General features: G+C 41.8%; 1 protein-coding gene across 1 annotated transcript; it reads left to right on the forward strand.

Moving 5' to 3' along the window:
- Positions 1-487: 487 nt before the first annotated feature.
- On the forward strand, positions 488-26,496 carry LOC115112408 (CD81 antigen-like). Its single transcript, XM_029639452.2, has 8 exons — positions 488-720; positions 9,616-9,730; positions 22,842-22,939; positions 23,057-23,131; positions 23,384-23,503; positions 23,659-23,757; positions 23,859-23,942; positions 24,068-26,496. The coding sequence occupies exons 1-8, from the start codon at positions 655-657 to the stop codon at positions 24,128-24,130; spliced, it is 720 nt and encodes a 239-aa protein (XP_029495312.1). The 5' UTR covers positions 488-654; the 3' UTR covers positions 24,131-26,496.
- The last annotated feature ends 7 nt before the right edge of the window (positions 26,497-26,503 follow it).

Consider the following 26,503-nt stretch of genomic DNA (forward strand, 5'->3'; position numbering starts at 1 on the left):
ATGGACAACAAATTCTCAGTAATTGAGCTAACCTGTCCTGTCAGGATGTCAATAACAATATCACTCCATATGATACAGCAGCCTGTATGTAGCTTCTCTATAGGCCAAAGGGAATGGCTACACCCTAAACTAGTTAGCCTACAAACATGCAAAACTGAGTACAACACAGACCCCAACAGTTTGATGCCATGCTACCTGGAGCCCCAGTCACAGATAAACCTATGGAAGAAAAAAGTCGACTCTATGCACACTCAGGGTCTTGTAGTAGGCCTAACAATAATTGTATAATAGCGGCCCTAAACTCACCCACTGGCCCAATAGACATAGCCCCCTAAACTGCCATGCCCCTTTTTCTCTGTAGGTGGCACCGTTGTACAACAATATTGTTCGATTTGTGTGCAAGGAGAGAGACTTATTAAAAAAAACTGAGGCGGGTCACGTGAAAGGATTGCGTATCCTACATATCTTGTTGGCGAGCTGTCTGAGTCTCTTCCACCTAGTTTTTAAGGGGCGGGTAGTACTTGGGTGTTGCCGTCGACCTCGAAAAAAGAGTCCAGTGGCAAAAAAAATCGGATTATTTTCATTCAAAAACAGCCTAGGCTTGTGTCTCTTGCACGTCGCCTCACCACCGAAAGGGATCTGAATATTTCAACTATGGGAGTCGAAGGCTGCACTAAATGTATCAAATACATGCTTTTCTTCTTCAACTTCATCTTCTGGGTGAGACTTTTTTCTTGTAATATAGACTTTTAACTGGCCAAGCATTTGGTTGTTTGTCTATAGGGGCAGTAACCTCCCCCTCTTCCTGCTAAAAATAGTTCGTGATTTATTTTGTATTTTTTGTTGATGTTGTTGACAAATAGGTATACGATCTGGGGAAAACCTCACCCAAATAGGCCTGCCGATGTTGTAGTCTTATTTAATTGTTATATTTTTATTCAAATAAAATAAAAATAGCGGTTTTGTTTTTGAATAGACCTAGACTCGTAGCCTATGCTGCCATATGGCGGTATGAGGTGCGTTCTTATTTATCGCGAATATGGGTAGAAGAGCAGCCATATTTTAGGGACCGCATCGGGAAAAGACAGTCACGATATGTGAAGATTCGAAATTATGTTGCTAACTAAAATAACGATAGAAATAATAACCGAGTGTAGGGTATGATTGCCCGGAATATGACTGCAGGAACTAAGAACATAGGTTGTGGTCCGTTTTCGGTTACAGATCACATTTCAGGCGTTGTTTAGATTGGAATACCTCGATGTTGTCCCTCCGTAATCTCATACTTACACCCCTAATTTTCAGTAGTGTTTTTGCCTCCAAAGAACTTGATTAAATTCTGCCATTTTTTGTTTGACTATAAGAGGCCCGTTAATCGTTGTGTAAATCCCCAGAAATGCCTTTGCATCTGTGATTCATTGGGGAACTTTAATTGTGGATGACTCATTTGGATGGAGGGAAACTTTGACAAAAAGACCACAAACGTTTATGCAACTTTTTCAAAACTCAACAGATTTTCATTCCATCATTTCATTAGTGGAAGTGAAATGTTCCTTCGTCGTTTTATGTCCCTGTGTGAACCATTCACTTGTGTAAATTGGTCTGGTATAACAATAACGTCCTGACAAAAGGCCTCCTGCGGGGACGGGGGCAGGGATTAAAAATATATGACAAAACGCACATCACAACCAGAGAGATAACACTATATAAATAGAGACCTAACACAGCATAGCAGCAACACAACATGGTAGCAACACAGCATAGCAGCAACACAACATGGTAGCAACACAACATGGCAGCAGCACAAAACTGGGTACAAACATTATTGGGCACAGACAACAGCACAAAGGGCAAGAAGGTAGAGACAACAATACAATACATCACACAAAGCAGCCACAACTGTCAGTAAGAGTGTTCATGATTGAGTCTTTGAATGAAGTGATCCAGTTAAAACTGTCCAGTTTGAGTGTTTGTTGCAGCTCGTTCCATATTCTTCTGTCTTGAGATGTATATTTTATTATAGGGATATGTTATTGATTGATGATTAGGCAGAAGTATTCTTAAGAGCGTGTATAGAACCACAACAATCAGAAAGACATGTATTGGTAGACCTCCGGACTATTGTTGTAAACATATCCCCAAGGCTACTTTGGGTGACCCCAGATTAGGTGAGGACACTGCATGTGAGAAATCATTGACTGTGCCAAGACTAGAGGTCGACCGATTAATCGGAATGGCTGATTAATTAGGGCCGATTTCAAGTTTTCACAACAATCGGAAATCTGTGTTTTTGGACACAATTGGCCGATGTTTTTTTTTAATATATAAATTATACACCTTTTATTTAACTAGCCAAGTCAGTTAATTAAGAACACATTCTTATTTTCAATGACGGCCTAGGAACGGTGGGTTAACTGACTCGTTCAGGGGCAGAACGACAGATTTTCACATTAAATCCCCCGAGCTGACAATCTTGCAACCTTACAGTTAACTAGTCCAACGCTCTAACCACCTGCCTCTCATTGCACTCCACGAGGAGCCTGCCTGTTACGCGAATGCAGTAAGCCAAGGTAAGTTGCTAGCTAGCATTAAACTTATCTTATAAAAAACAATCAATGAATCATAATCACTAGTTAACTACACATGGTTGATGATATTACTAGTTTATCTAGCGTGTCCTGCGTTGCATATAATCGATGCGGTGCTTATCGTTGTTCCAATGTGTACCTAACCATAAACATCAATGCCTTTCTTAAAATCAATACACAGAAGTCTATATTTTTAAACCTGCATATTTAGCTAAAAGATATCCAGGTTAGCAGGCAATATTAACCAGGTGAAATTGTCACTTGTCTTGCGTTCATTGCAGAGTCAGTGTATATGCAACAGTTTGGGATGCTTAATTTGCCAGAATTTTATGTAATTATGACATAACATTGAAGGTTGTGCAATGTAACAGGAATATTTAGAGGAATGGATGCCACCTTAGATAAAATACGGAACGGTTCCGTATTTCACTGGAATAATAAATGTCTTGTTTTCGAGGTGATAGTTTCCAGATTCAACCATAATAATGACCTAAGGCTCGTATTTCTGTGTGTTATTATGTTATAACTAAGTCTATAATTTGATAGAGCAGTCTGACTGAGTAGTGGTAGGCAGCAGCAGGCTCGTAAGCATTCATTCAAACAGCACTTTCGTGCGTTTTGCCAGCAGCTCTTCGTTGTGCGTCAAGCATTGCGCTGTTTATTACTTCAAGCCTATCAACTCCCGAGATTAGGCTTGTGTAACCGATGTGAAATGGCTAGCTAGTTAGCGGGGTGCGTGTTAATAGCGTTTCAAACGTCACTCGCTCTGAGACTTGGAGTGGTTGTTCCCTTTGCTCTGCATGGGTAACGCTGCTTCGAGGGTGGCTGTTGTCGTTGTGTTCCTGGTTCGAGCCCAGGGAGGAGCGAGGAGAGGGACGGAAGCTATACTGTTACACTGGCAATACTAAAGTACCTATAAAAACATCCAATAGTCAAAGGTTAATGAAATACAAATGGTATAGAGAGAAATAGTCCTATAATTCCTATAATAACTACAACCTAAAACTTTTTACCTGGGAATATTGAAGACTCATGTTAAAAGGAATCACCAGTTCTCATGTTCTGAGCAAGGAACTTAAACATTAGCTTTCTTACATGGCACATATTGCACTTTTACTTTCTTCTCCAACACTTTGTTTTTGCATTATTTAAACCAAATTGAACATGTTTCATTATTTATTTGAGGCTAAAATGATTTTATTGATGTATTATATTAAGTTAAAATAAGTGTTCATTCAGTATTGTTGTAATTGTCATTATTACAAATAAATAAATAAAATCGGCAGATTAATCGGTATCAGCTTTTTTTGGGTCCTCCAATAATCGGTATCGGCGTTGAAAAATCATAATCGGTCGACCTCTAGCCAAGACCCGCACTTGTGCATGTGGGTTGTAATGTGGGAGTGAAATTCATTGTCTTGGCTCAGTCATGAAGAAGGTTGGAAAGGATGAATTATAGTAGGGGCTGGGGTGTGGCATAGCAGTCATCTGTGGAGACTGAGAGATACTCATTTTAAGATTCATGATTGTTTTAAGTGGTTGCATGGATTGATGTGTCAGGTCTTTTGTTTGCTGAATGACCAAATCCATTAGACTGGACATGTATATCATCAATTCTCTGATCTCTCAAGGGTAATTAATCCAAAGGCATTGTCATTGTAAATTAAATGTAAGGCATTTCCCCCAAAAATGTTGATTAGGGGTTGCTACCCTTGCCATTTTGCATATGTTGAACAGGTGGCTTCAAGAACAAGCTGGCAAAAAAATACATCTCTATTTAATCTAATTACCTTTAGTTTGAACACATCCTTTCACATGAAAAGCTTTGAATCACTGTTCATTCCTGTGGATTGCCTTTTGAGCCGGGACAACAAGTCATTGAGATATATCAAATACAATTCTGATTTCAACAATGCCAGGGAATGTCCTCTTGTACACCCGCATTCCAAGGACAAGACTTATGGGTCTCTCAGAATATAAATCAGAGTAGAGTGGAAAGGGGCTGGTGGCTGACCCGTGGTTTACAGGATCTGCATTTGAGCCATTCCCACCACCAGCAGCAGCATGCCAAGCATTTTACAACCCCCTGCACACAAGGCATGTGGCAGAAATAGCCATCTCACTAGACTGCAGTAAAAAGAGCTGAGGTGCTAGGGCAGTAAGGTGGTATGTTATCTGGTCCCAGACAGATGGCAGCAGCAAGGCATGTAGTTCTGTAGTATCAGGATTAGAGGTCGACCGATTAATCGGGATTGGCCAACTAATTAGGCCTGATTTTCAAGTTTTCATAACAATCGGAAATCGGTATTTTTGGGTGCCGATTTGGCTTTTTTTTTTACTTGTTTAAAAATAAAATAAAATAAAAATATATATATATACCTTAACTAGGCAAGTCAGTTAAGAACACATTCTTACTTTCAATGACGGCCTAGGAAAGTGGGTTAACTGCCTCGTTCAGAGGTATAGCGGGAAATGGTCCCAATAATTCTTATAATAACTACAACCTAAAACTTCTTACCTGGGAATATTGAAGACTCATGTTAAAATGAACCACCAGGTTTCATAAGTTGTGAGCAAGGAACTTAAACGTTAGCTTTCTTACATGGCACATATTGCACTTTTACTTCTCCAACACTTTGTTTTTGCATTATTTAAACCAAATTGAACATGTTTCATTATTTACTTGAGGCTAAATTGATTTTATTGATGTATTATATTAAGTTAAAATAAGTGTTCATTCAGTATTGTTGTAATTGTCATTATTACAAATACATTTTTAAAAATCACCCGATTAATCGGTATTGGCCTTTTTGGTCCTCCAATAATCTTTATTGGTATCGGCGTTGAAAAATCATAATCGGTCGACCTCTAATCAGGATACAGTTCTAATACAGCAAAGAGGAAACACCGTGGGGTTCTGGCACTGAGGTATACTATGTTGTGTTTGCCGGTCATAGTACAGGAAGAACATGTACTGGACTTCCTCACACAGATAAGTGACACATTTATCTCTCGAACTCTGTGAACATGCTGAAAATGCTCTTTCTCAGGAAAGAGTTGAGGGAAGTCAGGTAAGCAGTTCATGATGTGTACTTGAAGATAGTAGTTGTTTTGGTGTATTGTTTTTCTGTGAATTGAACTTTTTAGCTAAAATGGAAATGACATGATTAAGTTAATCTGATAGGGTTAATATTATGAAATGGTTGGATGGTCTCCCTGAGATTTTCAGAAGACTCACTTGCAAGTCACTTGGTTGGCCTCGTACCACTTTGATAATATTAATAATAATGGATTGGATTTGAATGCTCACACCTGTGTCGTATCTTTGTAATTTCTATAGTAACAATATTGTATACACATTTTGTTACCTAATAATTATGTTAGTGGAATAGTGACTTGTCTGTGGTGACATCTTTTTTGTAGCCTATAAAACCAACTCTAAGTAGATTGGGGCTTGATCAGTACATGGATGGGAGGAGGCAATGGAAAGAAGCACTGTACTTGGGATAGAACCATGAAATACTTTCCAAACTGTTTAACATCCTACAGTGGAATCTTGCCGCAGAAACCACACAGAGAATAAAACACAGTGGAATATCTCTGTTGCCCTCATAAGGCTTTGGTGTCCTGATAGGAAAAGGAGTCCAAAGTTCCCTTCTTCATTGAGACCCCCTGGCGTGGAAGCAAACTGACTGTGCACTGACACATGCTACCTCTGTTATTTTCCCCATGCAGCCACCTGTCTCTGCAGGTTGCTCGCAGGCCAGTCTGTTGGAAAGGCGAGGGAAAAGAGATGAGACCTGACTTGGGGGGGGGGTCATAGTGTGTCTACAGTGGATATCAGAGCGGCCCTTGCCCATACTGGGAACAGCAACAGCGAGGGAAGACTCCCAAAAGAGGAGGGTGACAATAGAGCTGCAGAGAACTGGCATGCCTTCCCAGACACTGGACTTCATCCACTGCTCTTATTCATAGTTTTTCCATAGCAACACCTAAGGAATGTTTTTACTTGATATATTATGGGACCATTAGGCCTCAATATAGAATTTGGAAATAAGTATGGACTCTTTCCATTTGTGAGAAAACAAAGTTAATAACAAGTTTATATTAAACATTGTATGATACAGTATCACATTAATGTAATTTATGTACACTTTACTGTTTCTCGGGGTCTGTCTGTCTCAAGTACTAGATACAGTATATTCATGTCCAAATGACAAAAATCCCCAAAGAAATGACTGTGCAGACGTCTCTCTTGGCTGCTCCAGAATGCAACTGTTCAGGGGCCTCACCCTTTGGCAGGCTGCAGTGTTGATCTGGTTGCCAGGCAGCAGCGAGCCTCAGCGGTGGAATGAAGCTTTCTGAGGGAGATGTGGAGGAGAGAAGAGAAGAGCGGCTGGGTAGGGGAGGCTATTTTCAGGAATGAATTCAACCAGAGGGACCATGATTAATATACAGCTAACTTAGGTTAAGTCTTAACATATTCCTGCTGGGAAGATATGGGTTAGATATATTACATTTCACTAACCTAATAAACCTTTTGGAGTTAAGTCCAGTCAGATGAATTTGACCAACTGCAGTGCAGAGGTACAGTAGTAGTTTGTAGAGACCCTGACTCCAGGTACAAGGAAGCCTTAGTGAAAGCTCTCTTCATCTGAAGCATTACAGCCACCACCCCACTGCCAGAGAAGGTGGGGTGGTGATCTCTTCCAGTGTTCTGTGTTGTTATGCAGCTGTTAACAGATGTGGCTGTGCTTTCTTATCATAAGGTAGGGCAGGAGGCTAACAGGACTCTGGGGGAGTGGGTGGGTGAGCAGGGCCTCCTTTGTCCTCCACTTGTCTGGACATTCCTCAGAGTTGTGCTGCCTGTGTTTGTTGGGGCTGCGGCAGAATCGGTGCTGTGTAGATTAATTACCTAAGCACCAATGCTCCCCATCCTAATGGCAACCGTAAAGACCTGTCAACACCAATCCACTCTTGGCGTCCCCAGCTGCTATACGGCTGAATAGAATAAAACATTTATGCAGAAATGAATCTTTGAATAACGCCTCACTTTCCCCACTTCTTCTGTCCTCCTATTTTCAGCTCTTTGCAGTTTCTGGAGAGGCACTAGACAGGGGGCCAAGTAGTCCCCCATTCTCAGAGCCAAAATGGAGGCTATGGTAGCAAATGCTTTTCACTGTTCATCCAAATTCAGGGAGAAACCAGACCCTGCTGAAATAGAAACCTGGGCTGTATAAAAGTTGTCAGTTTAGGTAAAGCATGGAGTAACAGGGATATTGTCGCGGTGGGGGATTTTGTTAGAAGACCATTGAGGTACCCCAATTTGTCTCACTCAAGTTCTTATGTCACCCGGCTAACAGGTGACTCACAGGCCCGCCGGACTGGCCTGGTTATGTAGCCTGCCCTTTTATTCTGATATTAGCCTTTGTGGTGCCGTTAGGCGTGTTTCAGGATCTTAGATAATATCAATCAGACTTAGAGTACCTTTACCAGGCATCTTTAGTTCCCAAAGAGTAGACTCTTCACCCGCCGTTGCTCTTATAGGGTTCCCAAAGAGTAGACTCTTCACCCGCCGTTGCTCTTATAGGGTTCCCAAAGAGTAGACTCTTCACCCGCCGTTGCTCTTATAGGGTTCCCAAAGAGTAGACTCTTCACCCGCCGTTGCTCTTATAGGGTTCCCAAAGAGTAGACTCTTCACCCGCCGTTGCTCTTATAGGGTTCCCAAAGAGTAGACTCTTCACCCGCCGTTGCTCTTATAGGGTTCCCAATCACTCTGGTATCTAGACAAACGATTGACGATTTAATGCCTACACCCGTCGGTTAATACTGCTTGAATATTAATACAGAAGATACCTGTTGCAATAAGATGATTATTCTGTCCAAACCATCATATTGTCTTTAGTGTAGAAACTAGACTTGTTCCCCTAGAACGGGAGTGTCAGAGGCGTTCTCTCCCCTATGGTTTTGGGTCTAGTTTGCAAGTCACACAGTTGTACACTTATTACAGTTTCTTCTTTGTCCTTAATCCATAACATCAACAATCATCAAAACACTTACTGCTATTAATGCCTTCTATATGTATTACAACAAGTAGTCCTCGTGCTGAATAAATCCACCTCCTAACCGTCAACCTTAGCGCACGTTGACCTGGTTGGTCCCCTAAGAGTATGTTCTTCCACTCTTAATTTCTCCAGAGCGTTATCCAATCACTTAGTATCCGTTTCTCCTACTAGAAGTTTGTACTATGATTTACTGATTAGTGAAGAGAATGGTTCGAGACAAAACCCCTTATAACACCACTGTTGCTATTCACCCACCTCGGTTAGGTGGATTTATTCAGCACGAGGAGTGTGGAGGGTAGTTGTCTCAGTATGTCTCGTTCAGAAATCAGAAGTCAAGAGATACAATTGTTCTAGAGTATGAAAGTCAGATATTACCTTTTAGGTTGATGATGGTTGAAGTATCACGAACTGTCCGTCGGTGATAAGTCAAGTAGCACCATCATGCCCTCTTAAGGAAGGCACTCTCCTTATATACTCTTTTTGGGGCCAGGTCGGCTTTAGCGCTGAGTCATATTCTAACCTTGTGGCGAGCTATTTCTGTAATGGGTCAGTTTGACATGTTACTGTGAAACATTACTAATGATAGATGCATCCTCGAATGCAAGGCCTCTCCTCGGGCCAGCTCTCCGGCCCCCACTCAAGATGCGGAACCGGTGGTGATGGTGTGTGCTGGTCCAGTGAAGGTGTCGTCCTCAGAGCCCCTTTTTGTGCTACCGCATCAATATCACCATTGACTCCTACATTGGCAGGGAGATTAGGCAGAGACACTGTTGCTTTGGAGAAGAGGGTGGTGGAAGTGACGATGTTCAGTCTGCAAAGAACCTGAACAACACTGAAGTTCTATTTGCCACACCTAACAAAATAAGGCTTCAAAGTGAATTATGCAAGGTCAATTAATGTTGGTTCTTCTATGTGAGTGCATGTGTCTATTCCAATTTTCTCATTCCCTCTCTTCTGTCCAGCTCGCAGGAGGTGTGGTCCTGGGCGTGGCTCTGTGGCTTCGACATGACGGCCACACCAGCAGCCTGCTAGAGTTGAAGTTTGACGGCCAACAAGCACCAACCACCTTCTTAAACAGTAAGTACTTTAACTCTCCCTCCTTGTCGTCAGACTATACTGTACCATGCATTTAACATGGTGAATATGTGTGCTATAAACATGGTGTTGTGAGCTGGGTTCTCTCTATTTGACACCTGGTCCATTGTGTCGTTGTACTCCCCTGGAGTGCTCAGGGACAAGGTCAAGCAGAACAAACAGTATCCCAATGCTCCACTGATCCCTCTGTGTTTTCTAAATGGCAGGTTCCACTTCTCTACCAGTATGGCCAAAATGATCAAACGTGATGGGAGTTCCTTTAGGGTTACTTAAGTCATTTATTTAAATGATTCAAAATGGGGATTCATTTGATTTCTGTCAATCAGGGTTGTGGATTCATTTGGAAAAATGAATGCCATCAGTGAGGAATTGTAAATTCCCTCAGTTAACCTTTTTATGAAGGGGTTTACAGAATGATAGGTCTTCAGTGTTATCAGGAAGTATGTAGCCTATGTTGCTTAGATGTTGAGCAAGAAACATGCTTTTCCAGAGAGCAGTGCAATGTTTATCCAATATTTTTGTTTAGACAACTACTACCCACACATATAGAAGAAGACTTGTGTATCTACCAAACATTTACAGGTGTAGTACCCTAAGGTATTTTGGGAGTTTTGTTTAGTACAAGTACTGCGACAGTAGTATTGGGTTTATACCTCACAATTCACTGAATAATATCGTTCTTGTGGCAGTCCACTATGTGTGTATTCTGGACTGAGGTTGCCAGGGATTTTCCCATTGCACTAAAAAGGGAGATCCCGTCTGGTATTATTATTAGTTAGCAGCTGGGTGTTATGGGCTATGTTCTATAGCTGAGGTCTTTATTTTTGTCTGAAAGAAGACCAACAGCACCCTAAGCAAGGGTCGCAGCACTCTAACCCTGAATGTGTTGCGAAAGTGTCACAACAGACCAGCCAAATAAAACATTCTCTGTCATCACCACATCCTCCGTTAAGTCATTACCCATGTAACAGTATGGGTGGAATTCAAATAGAAGAAGCCATAGCAGTGTTTATGCATTATCTCTGTTGAGAAACTGTTGCTGAGTGCACACACACATTTCTTATTCTGAAAACTGTAAACATCATTTTTATGTTGTCATTTTCCTAGCCTACATTAAGGCCTTGACATGTCATTTTCCTAGCCTACATTAAGGCCTTGACATGTCATTTTCCTAGCCTACATTAAGGCCTTGACATGTCATTTTCCTAGCCTACATTAAGGCCTTGACATGTCATTTTCCTAGCCTACATTAAGGCCTTGACATGTCATTTTCCTAGCCTACATTAAGGCCTTGACATGTCATTTTCTAGCCTACATTAAGGCCTTGACATGTCATTTTCCTAGCCTACATTAAGGCCTTGACATGTCATTTTCCTAGCCTACATTAAGGCCTTGACATGTCATTTTCCTAGCCTACATTAAGGCCTTGACATGTCATTTTCCTAGCCTACATTAAGGCCTTGACATGTCATTTTCCTAGCCTACATTAAGGCCTTGACATGTTTTAGAGGCTTGGAGAATTCTCCAGAGAGGATCAACTGTCTGTTTTTCTGACCATGACAATGATTCCACACACCAAGTGGATCAGGTTTTCAGTTTCACTATTATGTCCACTTTGATATTCTCCTGTCTCACCCCCCACTACTCCTCGTCTCTCACTAGGCCTCTCTCTCTGGGTCCTCTTCCCTCCCTGTTCTTAAAGGGATATTGGCATAATGCTGACCATGATTATATTTCAGACCTAATGGAAATCTCGTGGCTCTTAGAAACCAAGTTCTGTAAGAGGCATTTGTTAAATAGCAACAGGAAAGGGAGTAATTGATTGTTGTCTTCACATCTTCTCTTTCTTAAGGTTACGACATTAAAATCATTCAAAGCGCTTTTCTAAGTAATTTTTGTGAGTAAGACAATGATAAACACAGCCTTGTGTCGAGTTTGTGCATTTTACACAAGGTTAATTGTTGTTTTATAAGAGACAAAAGCTCTCCATTTTATTACTGTGGTCATTCGCCTGTCATGATTAACCAGACGTTATTAACATAGATATCAGCCTACTAACATCCATCTTACTCAAGTGATATCTAACTGTATAATGCATGACATTATAATCATCTACAATATTGTAAATTCCCAGTCATTACAAGGCATAGCTTCAAATGTAAGACAAACTTCAAATCTTTGAATGCGACTGTCTCAACAATTAAGCAATTCCGGCAAAGTGAAGACTCATTAAGATATCCTGAAATAGTCTATTAGAGGAACGCATTACCCCACTCACTTTGTGCATGAATTTGAAAGTGTTTATTGTATTCTTCTTGTAGTACAAAATTGCTAGTGGAAGGGACACTAGTAGGTCGCTCATGTATTATCAGCTTCCATTTTGTGTGTTTCGTTAGGTCGGAGACTGGATGTGTCCCAAATGGCACCATACTCCCTACATAGTGCACTACTTTTGGTCAGGGCCCATAAGTAATGCAATATGAAAGGAATAGGATGCCATTTGGGACATAGTCTGTGAAGTTGGAATAGAAGGGATGGTGATGGGAAATTCCACTGTAATGGCCTGGGCAGGCCTTGACCCATGACCTCATGGGGCTCCATGGACACAGCCCCCTTTGTCCCAACTCAGTGGGTTGCCATCGATGACTGGGGACAACTGAAGGGGTTGCACAGCCAAGATAGCGATACCTGCTATGGCAAGGGTGGGCAAACCTTTAGTCTCGAGGGCCACATCGGGACTTTGAAATTCAAGAGGGCCGTACATAATCGATTTAAATTTAAATATATATATATATATATATATCTATATATATATATATATATATTTCTTTTTTCCCCCTAAGTTGTTTGTCAAAATTAATTTGGGGGCCAGAAAGCCCGACAGTTATTTAAAAATGTATAGGCCTATTATAATTTCTACACATACTTTCTATCTAGTTTTAGACATCCAACAGTGGCCTGATTGAATGGGCTGTAGTTTGTCCACTTCTGTGCAAGGGGATATCATAAGGCTATTGATCTGCTTTGTGAGAGTAGCAGTAGGAAGTACTGCAGCCTTGCTACTGTACAACTGCATCTCAGCTCACTGGTCACCATCGCAGCAACCACCCGTAGCACACGCTCCAGCAGGTATATCTCACCGGTCACCCCTAAAGCCAATTCTTCCTTCGGCCATCTCTCCTTCCAGTTCTCTGCTGCCAATGACTGGAACGAACTGCAAAAATCACTGAAACTGGAGACTCATATCTCCCTCACTAGCTTTAAGCACCAGCTGTCAGAGCAGCTCACAGATCACGGCACCTGTACATAGCCCATCTGTAAATAGCCCATCCAATCTACCTCATCCCCATACTGTATTTATTTATCTTGCTCCTATGCACCCCAGTATCTCTACTTGCACATTCATCTTCTGCACATTCTACCAATCCAGTGTTTAATTGCTATATTGTAATTTGTCACCATGACCTATTTAAATAAAGGTGAAGTAAATCAAATCTTGGTATTGGACATATACTGTAAAAATGTTATACTTTGGAAAATAAGCAAGTAAGGACACAATTTCATCATGCTTGTCATAGCTTGATAATTGGTGATATGGTATTGATGTTGATTCATTGGAACTTTTGAAATAGTAGCTCTGTGTTCTAAAAGCAACTTTCCCAGCTAGAGATTGTTAAAGTTAAGGGTAAGTGTACTTGCTTATTGCTCCAGTGGTCTGTTAGTGAGTACAGATCCAGTGTATGATGTTTGAACAATTCTGGTCCAAAGTGTAAATATTTTGAGACTAAGTCTGGTTATGTTCAGATGGAACTGGGCGCCTCACCACAACATAGTACTGTATTGCAGAGAGCAAGAACCTTTGTGGTGTGCACAGGAAGTTAGACACCCAGCCTCACAGGAAAAGACAAACATATAGGCCTTTGACCTATAACCACATTTTCAACACAACCCACATTACCTTACATTACGCAATCAACCCATATTGAGGGACAGAGAACGAGAGCAGATCTCAAATTAAAATAAGTGTGATTAAATGTTACATTAACTACAACAACAACACACTGAAATGTAATGTAACTTTGTCAGGACTTGGGTGGTACTCAGGTTCCTCTCAAGCATTGTGAGGTTGGACAGAGGAGAGCGGTAAGAGGGTAATTCTACTGGTCCATTAAACAGTCAGTGGGAGAAAACACACGGTACTATGTCTACTTTTCTGTTGATAGATTCCAGTAAAAGCCCACCCGTGAGGGGAGAAGATGCCAGAAGATGCTTATTAACGCCACCCCTGCCCCAGGAGTCTAAATTTGCACTCCTGCTCATACCTCTCGCTACCACTTCCTCTAGATCACATATGTCAGAGTCAAGGCCCGCGGGCCACATCCGGCCCGCAAGAAGGTTTTTTACGGCCCCTGGGATGATCTTGATTTATTATTAGAACCGGCCCGCAGCAAGCCGGCAGCCCGCAGATCTTTTACACGCACCAATACTACATTTCCCACAATGCAAAGGTGACGCACCGAGCAGTAGGCTGCTTCATTTCAATATTTATTGGCACAGCAGTCGTCAGCATCACAGTAAAATTAACTTTCAGATACCCATCAAAAATGGCAAAACGGAAGGTGGATACTGAGAACCGGGGGTTTCAAACAAGGTGGGAGTCGGAGTATATGTTCACGAAGGTAGCTGGAAAACCTGTGTGTCTTCTGTGTGGAGAAAGTGTGGCGGTACTGAAAGAGTATAATCTGAGACGACATTATGAAACGAAACACGCGGACAAAAACAAGAATATGGACATGGAACAAAGGCTACAAAAGGCAGAGGAATTAAAACGAGGCCTCAAATCTCGACAGGCTCTGTTCAAAAAAGCCAAATCACAAGGCCAGGCTGCTGTCAAGGCCAGTTTTATTTTGGCAGAAGAGATCGCTAAATCAGCCCGGCCATTTACGGAGGGGGATTTCATCAAAAACTGCATGATTAAAGTTTGTGACGAAGTTTGCCCAGAAAAAAGGCAACTCTTTTTAAATGTGAGTCTGAGCAGAAACACCATTGCCGAGAGAGTAGACCAGTTGTCCATCAATCTAAAAGAGCAGCTTGTGAAAAAGGGAAAAGATTTTATTGCATATTCCTTGGCTGTGGATGAGAGCACCGACATTTCTGACATTGCCCAGTTGTCAATTTTCATCCGCGGAGTGGACTCCAACCTAAGCGTGACAGAGGAGTTTTTGGCTTTACGTCCTATGCATGGCACAACTACGGGGCATGATTTGTATGAAGAGGTGTCAAGATGTGTAAATGAGATGGAGCTGCCTTGGGAAAAACTCGTGGGTTTGACAACCGACGGAGCACCTGCGATGTGTGGACACAGGAGCGGACTTTGGTGGCGAAGATACGGGAAAAGATGCAAGAGGAAAACGCGACAGGTGAGCTGACAGCTTATCATTGTATCATACACCAGGAAGCGTTGTGCGGTAAAGCCTTGAAAATGGAGCATGTAATGAGCATCATCACGCGCACAGTTAACTTTATCAGAGCCAAAGGTTTGAATCACCGCCAGTTCAAGGCATTTCTGACGGAGTTAGAAACGGAGCATGGTGATTTGCCTTATCACACAGAGGTGCGATGGCTAAGCCAGGGAAAGGTGCTTCAAAGATGTTTCGAGCTTCGTGAGGAGATTTGTCTGTTCTTGGACAGCAAAGGGAAAGACACAACACAACTCCGAGACGAAATGTTTCTGTGTGAAATGGCTTTTCTGTGTGACATTACGAGTCATCTGAATGCAATAAACTTGCAGCTGCAGGGTCGGGATCGTGTCATCTCTGATATGTACAGTACAGTGAAGGCATTTAAAACCAAACTGACTCTGTGGGAGACGCAGATGCGGAAAGAAAATTTGAGCCACTTTCCCAGCTGCCAGACCATGAAAGAGAAGCTCTCTACCAGTGCGTTCCCGAGCACACAGTTGGCTGATAAAATAGGTATGCTTGCCGCTGACTTTCGACGCCGATTTGCTGACTTTGAAGCACAAAAAAGCAGGTTGGAACTGCTCGGTAACCCATTTGCTGTTGACGTGGAAAGCTCACCACCAAACCTCCAAATGGAGTTGATTGACCTCCAATGCAATGATGCACTGAGGGCAAAATATGCGGCAGTGGGTGCTGCGGAGTTCGCCCGTTTCCTCCCGGCACAATGCCCCAGCTGCGCATCCAGGCTGCTCAAACGTTGTCTATGTTTGGCAGCACATACCTGTGTGAACAACTGTTTTCTTTGATGAACCTGAACAAAACATCACACAGAAGTCGACTTACTGCTGAACACCTCCACTCAATTCTGAGGATTTCTTCAGCTCAGAGCCTTACCCCGAACATTGATGAACTTGTGGAAAAGATGGGACACCACCAAGTATCACCCTCAACCTCAAACAAGTGAACATTACTGTGCAATCACATATTTAGAGTTTTTACTCAGTTCAAGTTTAAAAGTTAAAATTTAATATTTGTTTTCACTGCATGTTACTTCTCCTTAAACAAAGTGTTGTTTTTGATTAATAGATTTTTGCACTTTATTTTTTTGTATTTCAATCCAATTATATTTTAAAAATATTTCAGTTGAGTGGATGATAGAAAATTGCTATTATTGTTTTTTCTTTGAAGTAAATTTAGCCCACTTTTGCTAAAATAGAAAATATAGTCTACTGATGGTGCCTTGAATACCGGTTTCTTTCATTTAATGTTCATGTTATGGGGATATTTATATAAAGGAAATTTGTCTTTTGTGTCTGTTGAAAATTAAAGATTACTGACAGAGCCATAAGAAAATATTGCTTTATTTATCTGATCATATTGTAATATATTTGTTAGGTTTTCAGTAGGTTCAATTAGGTTCACTAGACTATATGCGTCATTTAAAAAATTTTCAATGAACATTCGAACAGTCCGGCCCTCGTCTTGTAGCTGATTTTTTTATTTGGCCCTCCGTCCATTTGACTTTGACACCCCTGCTCTAGATAATGTCCTTTAAGTAGAGATATTATTTAACAGTAATGGAGCCTGGATGGTTTATGTAACACTGAACTGCTTCCAGAGTCTGGACTCTGCATGTCTTAAAAAGCTGGTGTTCCACTATATGACCCCCCAGATGCACTCCTCTGTCATGTTCAGCTCTAGTGTGGCATCACTCACACTTCACTGTCAGATACTGTGTAGTTGGCTGTGGTTGTATGACTACGTTGAGGTTACTAACATCAGCAAGGGATTTGTCCTGCTACTCAGGGGGTCAAACTTGTCCATCCTTTTGTATACTCCACATGAAATTCCTTCCTTGTGCGGTGAACTTCCTTCATAAACATCCTCTCTCTGACCTCAACTTTCACTAGCTGCAACGTTCAAAATCTGCATTCAGAATTGGCTTCATGAATCATCTTCCTTGTTATGTCATTCATTTTTATCATTTGTGAATTCAGGTCAGAAGGGTAAACAGATATTGCAATAAAGAAGGAGGTCAAATGGAGGGGGAAGTGAACTTGCAATAGAAGAAACTACAGCCATTTAGCCTTGATTCACAATGCACAATGTCCATGCAGATCTAATAAACAGTAGCCAACTGGAGCACAATCCATCCTCAGGGGATTTCCAATGATGTTGTGGATGTTTTCAGGGCATTATTTTGACATGTATTCTCTCCAGCCACTTCAAAGATGATTAAGAGAAACCAAGAGACTGGTTGTTTTTCAGCAACTGGGTTTGTATGTCCTTCAACAATTTACTCGCTTGTTTGAAACATGCAAAAACAAATGAACAGGAGAGGGACATTAACGTACACACAGCACAAAAAGGAGTAATAATCACAGCCTGCCCATTACATAAAGTATTTTTCTCTTCAGAGCATGGTCCTTGTTGCTTTTCTTTTTAAATGAAAGGAAAAAATTCCTCAGCAGTCTCCTCCCTCATACTGCCCCACCCTCTTCTTGAGAAAGTGTCCCCTCTAGCCCGTTGTCTCCTCCCTCATACTGCCCCACCCTCTTCTTGAGAAAGTTTCCCCTCTAGCCTGTTACTTTCCACTGAAGTTCAGCTTTGTCCCCATCTGTTTGTGTTTAACATCTGTGTTGCACTCTCTCCTTCCTCCTCTTCAGCTCTGTCTACCTCCCTCTGTCCTCCTTTCTTTTCTCTTTGTTTTGTCTCTCCACCTCCCTACCACTCTCTGTATCATCTCAATCCTCTTGTTTTTATCTTGCTCTGTCCATCTTAGAGGTCGACCATTTAATCGGAATGGCCTATTTCAAGTTTTCATAACAATCGTAAATCGGTACTTTTGGGCGCCGATTTGCCAAATTCTCTTCTTTTTTTAAGCCTTTATTTAACTAGGCAAGTCAGTTAAGAACATATTCTTATTTTCAATGACTGCCTAGGAACGGTGGGTTAACTGCCTTGTTCAGGGGCAGAACGACAGATTTTCACCTTGTCAGCTCGGGGGATCCAATCTTGCAACCTTACAGTTAACTTGTCCAACGCAATAACGACATGCCTCTCTCGTTGCACTCCACAAGGAGACTGCCTGTTAGGCGAATGCAGTAAGCCAAGGTAAGTTGATGGCTAGCATTAAACTTCTTATAAAAAACAATCAATCATAATCACTAGTTAACTACACATGGTTGATGATATTACTAGATCTTATCTAGCGTGTCCTGCGTTGCATATAATCTGACTGAGCATACAAGTATCTAGGTATTTGACTGAGCGGTGGTAGGCAGAAGCAGGCGCGTAAACATTCATTCAAACAGCACTTCCGTGCATTTTGCCCGCAGCTCTTCGTTGTGCGTCAAGCATTGCGCTGTTTGACTTCAAGCCTATCAACTCCCGAGATCAGGCTTGTGTAACCGAAGTGAAATGGCTAGCTAGTTAGCGCGCGCTAATTGTCGTTGTGTTTCTGGTTCGAGCCCAGGGAGGAGCGAGGAGAGGGACTGAAGCGATACTGTTACACTGGCAATACTAAAGTGCCTATAAGAACATGCAATAGTCAAAGGTTAATGAAATACAAATGATATAGAGGGAAATAGTAATATAATTCCTATAATAACTACAACCTAAAACGTCTTACCTGGGAATATTGAAGACTCATGTTAAAAGGAACCACCAGCTTTCATATGTTCTCTTATTCTGAGCAAGGAACTGAAACATTAGCTTTCTTACATAGCACATATTGCACTTTTACTTTCTTCTCCAACACTTTGTTTTTGCATTATTTAAACAAAATTGAAAGTTTCATTATTTATTTGAGGCTAAATTTATTTTATTGATGTATTATATTAAAATAAGTGTTCATTCAGTATTGTTTTAATTGTCATTATTACAAATAAAAATAAATGGCTGATTAATCGGCATCGGGTTTTTGGTCCTCCAATAATCTGTATCGGCGGTGAAAAATCATAATCAGTCGACCTCTAGTCCATCTCTCTCTTTCTCTTTTCGCTCATGCCTATACCTTCTCTTCCTGTGATAGGCCCCACGCAGCACATCTGGGCACTCTAGCACTGTGATGTGGAGAACCTGATGTCATAGACTGCACTGGTTCCAGAGCTGGTGTTGGACCTCTGTTTCCTCTCACTCAAGGGTCTTTCCCCTGGCTCGGAGCCAGCTGCTTGCCCAGAGATTTAATGAGACTAACAGCTGCATTAGCTTTCACAGGCGTGCACACACGCATGCACATGGACACACAACTTTTCTGGAGAGTACTATACTATCCAGTACCACGGTGCTGTATCAGTTTTCATGTGCACAGGCTGGTACAGCCTCTACATGTTATTCCGCAGCCAAAGACGCATTCAAATAGTGACATAACCAGTGGCTTTTCGTTTTGTACGAGGTAGCGGAGCTCACGTCACACCTGTACCTTTATAAGTTTAGAATGTAGTCTGGCATATTGAATTTAAACTTAACACAATTATCGGTAACTAGCCTATATAGTGTACATTGGAATCGAACTCCAAGTTTAGTGTTTATTACACGCAAAGAAAGTGTATCCTCCAGAGAGACCGATTTTAATAGTTTGAATAAAACAAGAACTGAAACACAATGAGGTCAGGAGTCAACCTTTTTCTAGATGACCTGGGTATGGTCAGCACTTCTCCCTGTGTTTGTCATATCATTTCCATACAAGCAATGACCAGTGAAAACTCAGTGGAAATCCATTGTACTGTATATCCTTGGTCATGCACCCAAGAACAATATGTGTTTCAAATAAACATAAGATCTATTTGAAGCATTGTGTATTATTTCTCTACTTGAAGGATTTAACACATACAGTACTTGACGTAGTGCAGTTTTCAGAATATTATTTCGTGCCTATAATAATTGAACTAGTCAATTGATATGAACAAAAGGCAAATAGTGAATAGTATCCTTAGAATGGGCCCCCCGGGTCTCTTCAGGGCACTACACTCTTAGAAAAAAGGGTTCTTCGGCCATCCCTACAGGATGAGAACCTGTTTTGGCTCCAGGTAAAACCCTTTTGGGTTCCATGTAGAACCCTCTGTGGAAAAGGGTTCTACATGGAATCAAATGGGGTTCTTCAAAGGGTTCCACTATGGAGTCAGCCGAAGAACCCTTTTAGTTTCTAGATAGCACCTTTTTGTCTGAGAGTGTTGGTCACCATTCATCCACTGTTAGTGAGGTCAGAGTAGGTTACATCAGGGGCTCTGATGTTTGGAACCTCTTGATTAATCAACCAGAAGAAAGACTATTTACCTCAGACCAAAGCCTACACTATTTCACCATATTTGTGTAATTACACATTATTTGTGTTTTAACATTTACATTTTTTGGTAATAATAAAAACATCTAGTTTGGTTGAAATGCCCTTTTCTTCCCAATGGAAAGACTGTGTAGGCTCTGTTCACTCTTCCCTCTAATTTAGTGGTATCCAATTATGTCTTATGGTAGCAACCATGTTCTCACTAGTACACAAGTGGGTGGGACGGATGACTCAAACTCTGGTCATATGAAATCTAGAGAGGTACCATGTGTCATCAGTGCCACCGCTTCCCACAAGAAAAAAAAACATGTTTTTGCTGCTCACCACAGGAAGCACCTTGGTCACAAAGACAAATGTTGAGTTTCCTCTGAGGCTGTTTGGATTACCCAACTGAGGCCTCCAGACTAGTCGGCTGGTTTTAGCCAACCAGTTTACTCTCAGAGCAACATTTTTAGAACTTGTATATAGATGAAAGGAAATACATTGTTGATAATGCATAGATTGGTCAAATGCATGAACGGATGGATATAGCTCAAACAAGTGGTAAAGAAAAGAGAGGGAAAGGGAAAGAGAGAGAAGGGTGTGATACTGCATCGACCCACTGCTAAACATGCCGGTCACGCCCCTGTTTTATTCTGATGATGTCATGGTAAGGGATGGCTGAGCAGCGCTCGTAAAAAGCTCCCCATCCGTGATTCAATTCCCCCCGCCGCACAGCCACAATCAAGGAAATTGAAGGAGCACTTGGTCAGCCTCCATGCCATCGATTTTTAAATGAGCCAGGCGAGCAGGCAGGAGAGAGGCGCTGTCCTGGTCGTCTGTGTCCCTTCACTGGAATATGAGGGGATGGGAGAGGACGAGAATCCAATAAGCTTTGCGATTACATTATACAGGACAAAAAAACATGAACCCAAATCGTGACCGGGCCCCTCCCTGTATCTATCAAGGACAGAGTAGAGGGATGGGATAGCAGTGTATTCTGTGGGGTGTGGGTAGAGGTCTTAAGGATGATGGGTGGGGAGAGGGAGAGATCATGGGAGACAGTGGCATACAGTACCCCTACTAAAAGCCCAGTATAGAGTCTCAAGCTAGGATGTGTTTTTCCCCAAGTTGGTTTATCAAAATTGGTACTGTAATACTTTGCATAAAGCCCCCATGAACTGAATTTATCTGACAAAGAAAGGGGACAAGAAAGAGAAGAGGCCTGTAAACTAAAGCACAACGAAATGACTTTCTTGAGATAAAAATGAACATATTGTCTGTGGTTAGTCAGTCATTTCTACCCTTGTCTGCATTCGGCAGGGTAGCCTAGTGGTTAGAGCGTTGGACTAGTAACCGAAAGGTTGCAAGTTCGAATCCCCGAGCCGACAAGGTACAAATCTGTCGTTCTGCCCCTGAACAGGCAGTTAACCCACTGTTCCTAGGCCGTCATTGAAAATAAGAATTTGTTCTTAACTGACTTGCCTAGTAAAATAAAGGTTTAAAAAAAAAATCACTATTCGGATGATAAATGGGTGCCACACAGCTCACCTCACACCAGCCCTATCTTCTCGAGCCTACTATCCCCACAAAACTTCAGGGCTGTCGTCACGGAAACAGAACTGAACAATAATGTTACGTGCCTCGGGAAGTGGTGGCTCAGGCAACTGTTGCTCTGAACCACATACTAAAGTTTAATGATGAGGTCACAGGAAGTGTATAATATCACCTAAACCCCCTGATTGACATTCAGTGTGAGGCCCTAGGCATTAAATGCATAGTGGGACTATTTCTAAGCGCAGGTTTTATGATTGAATTATGGGTAAAATCAGTCCAGCACACCAAGGTCAGTAGAGCTACCCTGGGTTTCCATGGTTACCATGCTAGCCCTGTCTGAGCATCTGATGGATGAACACAAGGCATGATGGGAGGGGCTGATGAAATCTGACCACACCAAGGAGCTGTAAAAACAAAACATTCACAGCCTGGCGAGAGACGACTTTGATATATTATAAACCTTTCAACTGAAAACAAAATACCCTTCCCCACTCCTGCATTCTCTTAAATTCTTATGCCATATGTTCTTCATAAGAATAACATTTATCTACAATGTTTGGATGCGTCTTGACATGACATGAATGCTTATTGCATTGGATTGAGAGCCAAGCACGTTGTGTAAATAACTGCAAAGTTTCCATATTTAGGCAGAATTAAAACATGCTAAATATATAACACCCACTCATGCCACCTGGTGATGGTTAAGATGACTGCACTTATCAAAAAGGAGTAAACACACTAGCAATATTCTGTAGAATATTGACTATTGACCAAGTTGTCTTTGTTTATTCTCTCTCCCTATCTATTTTAGGTGTACACATCCTGATTGCTGTTGGCGCAGTGATGATGGTTGTCGGGTTCCTCGGCTGCTATGGTGCCATTCAGGAGTCTCAGTGTCTTCTTGGAACAGTGAGTCATACAGACAGAACACCATGCAGCAAAGAGTCACTTGTATGTGGTCTAGCCAGCCCATTCCCCGCTATCCCCTAAATTGTCCACTGAATGAATGGCTTTGTTTTCCTCCAGTTCTTTGCCTGCTTGGTGATCCTGTTCGCTTGTGAGGTGGCAGCTGGAATCTTTGGATTCATGCACAAAGATTCGGTGAGGACACATACTAATTCTGATCTTACACACAGAAACACATTGCACACACACAAAAACAAAATGTATATTGAAACACAGCGTAGCATACAGTACTACATGATAGTTAAAAGCCATTGATGATGTCATAGTGTGGCTCTAATGTGATCATGACAAAGTAACTGAGGGCGGAATAACTACATTCAGTTATTCCTTAAGAGTTCCATATCTGTCATAACCTGACCAGACACATCCTGTCCTTTTTGGTTGTAGATTTCCAAAGAGCTGATTACCTTCTATGACAATGTGTACGACAACTCTGTAGCAACCACTTTAACAGACCAGGACAAGAAACAGGCTGCAGCTGCTGTGCTGAAGGCCTTCCATGAGACGGTAAGTCAAGCTCATACTTCAACTAAAAGCATAACTGTCCAAAACTCACTTGTATGCTGACTTTTAAACACACAAAGTGAATCTCATAGCAACATCCAAACACAGACACACATCTCACTAATAAAGCTCCACTAACACGTGCCTTTTTCTTTTAGTTGGAATGCTGTGGTAGGGGCATCAGCAACCCGTTCACTACGTTAATCACCCAAGGTTTTACAGACATCTGCCCCAAGTCAGTCTCCGCTTCCACTACAGTAAGTACTCTTATGCCCAACTATGAGGACAGAATGTTGGTTATATAGTGCATACGCCACAAAATACAATTTAGACTCAAATGTGTTATTTTGTTTGACAGGATTGTCATGGAAAAATCAGGGAGCTCTTTAACGAGAAGGTTTACCTGATTGGCATCGCTGCCCTGATAGTTGCTATTATTATGGTGAGTATTATGAAAGAGAGGATGTAGCTTGTGTGGAAGTGTAGCTCATACAAGATAAGGGATCCTTGGCATCTCTATGAAGAGACCCATAATGCCCCTCTCATTTCTTTGTTCTCTCCTGTCAGATCTTTGAGATGACCTTTAGTATGGTCCTGTGCTGTGGGATCCGCAACAGCCCGGTGTACTAAAATCCAGAGGAAAGAAGCAAGGGCTAGTGACCTCTGGAGATACTAGCCAATGACTGAAGGAAAATATTTATCTTCCTTTTTTGTTTTTATACCCTGTCACTTCCTCAAATAGTTGCTTGCCAATTTTGCCAGTTGTACAAGATCAAAAATGAATCTTCTCACACAGTTTTTGATAATGCAGTACCAACTATTCTTGTCTGTCACCGATCGCTGTTCAGTATTTTGACTAATGTTCGTCTGTACAAAATGTTGAGGTTTACATTGGCATGGTATTTAAACACACACACACACAAGTACAGATCCTGGAATGATCTTGTTTTAATTGTAAAGTATTGCTACTTTGCTGGAGGAGTCCAAAACATTGTACTCTGTTGGTTTATCAATCTTTTTTCAAATGTATATGTATAAACTGTATATATTTGCAGTGCTTTATGACTGTCAAGCATGGGTAATGTATTGAATCCCTTCTCCCCACAAGTTTCTGCACTCACTGCTTGTCTGCCTGAGTTTTCTCCATAGACAACAACCACTAAGAAACAGTGAATGGATACTATTGATTTGTCTGTTCCATCTAAAACGAAGATAACAGAGGTGATAGTTTCCCCTGTGCTTTTATAACACCTACCAATCCAAGCCATAAAGAGACCCCATGCCTCCAAGCCTTATGAGTGGAATGTCCCATCCTCCCCAACAACACCTTGTTCCTGTAAAACTACATTGAATGTCCTGTCCTTAACCTATTGCTGTGTACTATGCATACCTACAGCAGCCTCACCTCCTAGGCTGGCGCAGCGGACAAACGCAGTGCTGAGGCGCCACTACAGCATGGGGTTCGATCCCAGACTCAACCGGCCGTGACCGGGAGCCCAATAGGATGGCGCGCAATTGGCCCAGTGCCGTCTGGGGTAGGGGAAGATTTGGCTGGTGGGGCTTTCCTTGGCTCATCTTGCTATAGCTACTCCTTGTGACAGGTCTGGATGCCTGTAAGCTGACTCCAATCATCAGTTGAACAGTATTTCCTCTGACACATTGGTGCAGCTGACATCTGGGTTAAGAGAGCAGTGTAATAAGAAGTAGGCTGGTCATGTTTAGGAGGACGCATGACTCAACCTTCACATCTCCCGAGCCCGTTGCAGAGATGAGCCAAGGGACCTAATACGGGGTAAAAAAAAAAATGCTGGACCTGGTTAGTACTTGGTCGGAAACCGCCTGGGAATACCAGGTGCCATAAACGCAAAATAATATTTAAGAAAATTTTAAAAAGCCGCCTTCAGCCATTCATACAAATCTAGTTTATTTTCAAAGAATCATTTTTATGCCTGCTTGTTACACTGACAGTCAAACATCTTATTATGCTGGGACATGCCGGACAATGTTGTATCTGTGCTGTATGATGATACTGTATAATACCACTGACCATGCAGTTGTGAGAGGTTGTGTTTGTGTGTCAGGAAGTCAAATACTGGCCATGTCAACAAGTCAAGTCCACGACCAACCCACCACTAGGGGCAGACCTGTTGTGATGCTTCATGGTATTCCATTGCTATGGTTCCAAAGCCAGGGGGAGCTCTTGTCATACATTCTTGCTCCACTTTGACTTTGGTTGCCTGCTCAACTGCAAAGCACTTCTTACTGGTTCCATTTCGATCTTCAGCTTCCCCATTTCGATCTTCAGAGTTCACAGATTTGAATCTGATCCATTAGAGGGCGAGGTGGAGCTATCACCCTATTATCTACACCCATCCAGTCCTTTCAGATCTTTTAACATGGAAGGGGTATGGGCTAGGGACTGAAGTGGAACCAGGCCCTTAACATTCACCTATATACACACATAAGCACTTAAACACTCACACATACTCACTCCATCATTTGTGTAGTCCTACATAATAGACTGTATGGCTTTCTAAGCCAACCAAAACCTTGTCTTGTTAACACATAATGCCTATACTGATATATGGTTAAGTGTCTTGTATCATGTACAGCTATATATTATTGTACTAATGACCATGTAAAGACAATGTAGCTATGCCTTTCATTGTGATATTTTGTCTGGTACGTTGTCAAAAGACAAATGGGTGTCGGCTTCAGTGGCAGTGTGCTGGACTGAGAAATCAGTTGAGTTACTAAAGGTTGGGAAGATTAGCAACATGGCTGTATATGCTGTACAACACAAAGGTGAAAGAACAATGCCAGCAAAAGACTGTCTCTTTAGTATCTATGTCACTGCCATACTGTAAAAACACTATACACAATGTAGTGACTGAGACTCAATAGCCCACTGCCACTCAAATCTGTGCCATTTCTCCTGTTTTAGATTTTGGTTTTGTTGCCCAAGTATTAAGGGATTAAATGTATTTTACAAGTAATGCATGA

The sequence above is a fragment of the Oncorhynchus nerka genome, linkage group LG27, assembly GCF_034236695.1.
Source record: "Oncorhynchus nerka isolate Pitt River linkage group LG27, Oner_Uvic_2.0, whole genome shotgun sequence".
In the NCBI taxonomy this organism is placed as follows: Eukaryota; Metazoa; Chordata; class Actinopteri; order Salmoniformes; family Salmonidae; genus Oncorhynchus; species Oncorhynchus nerka.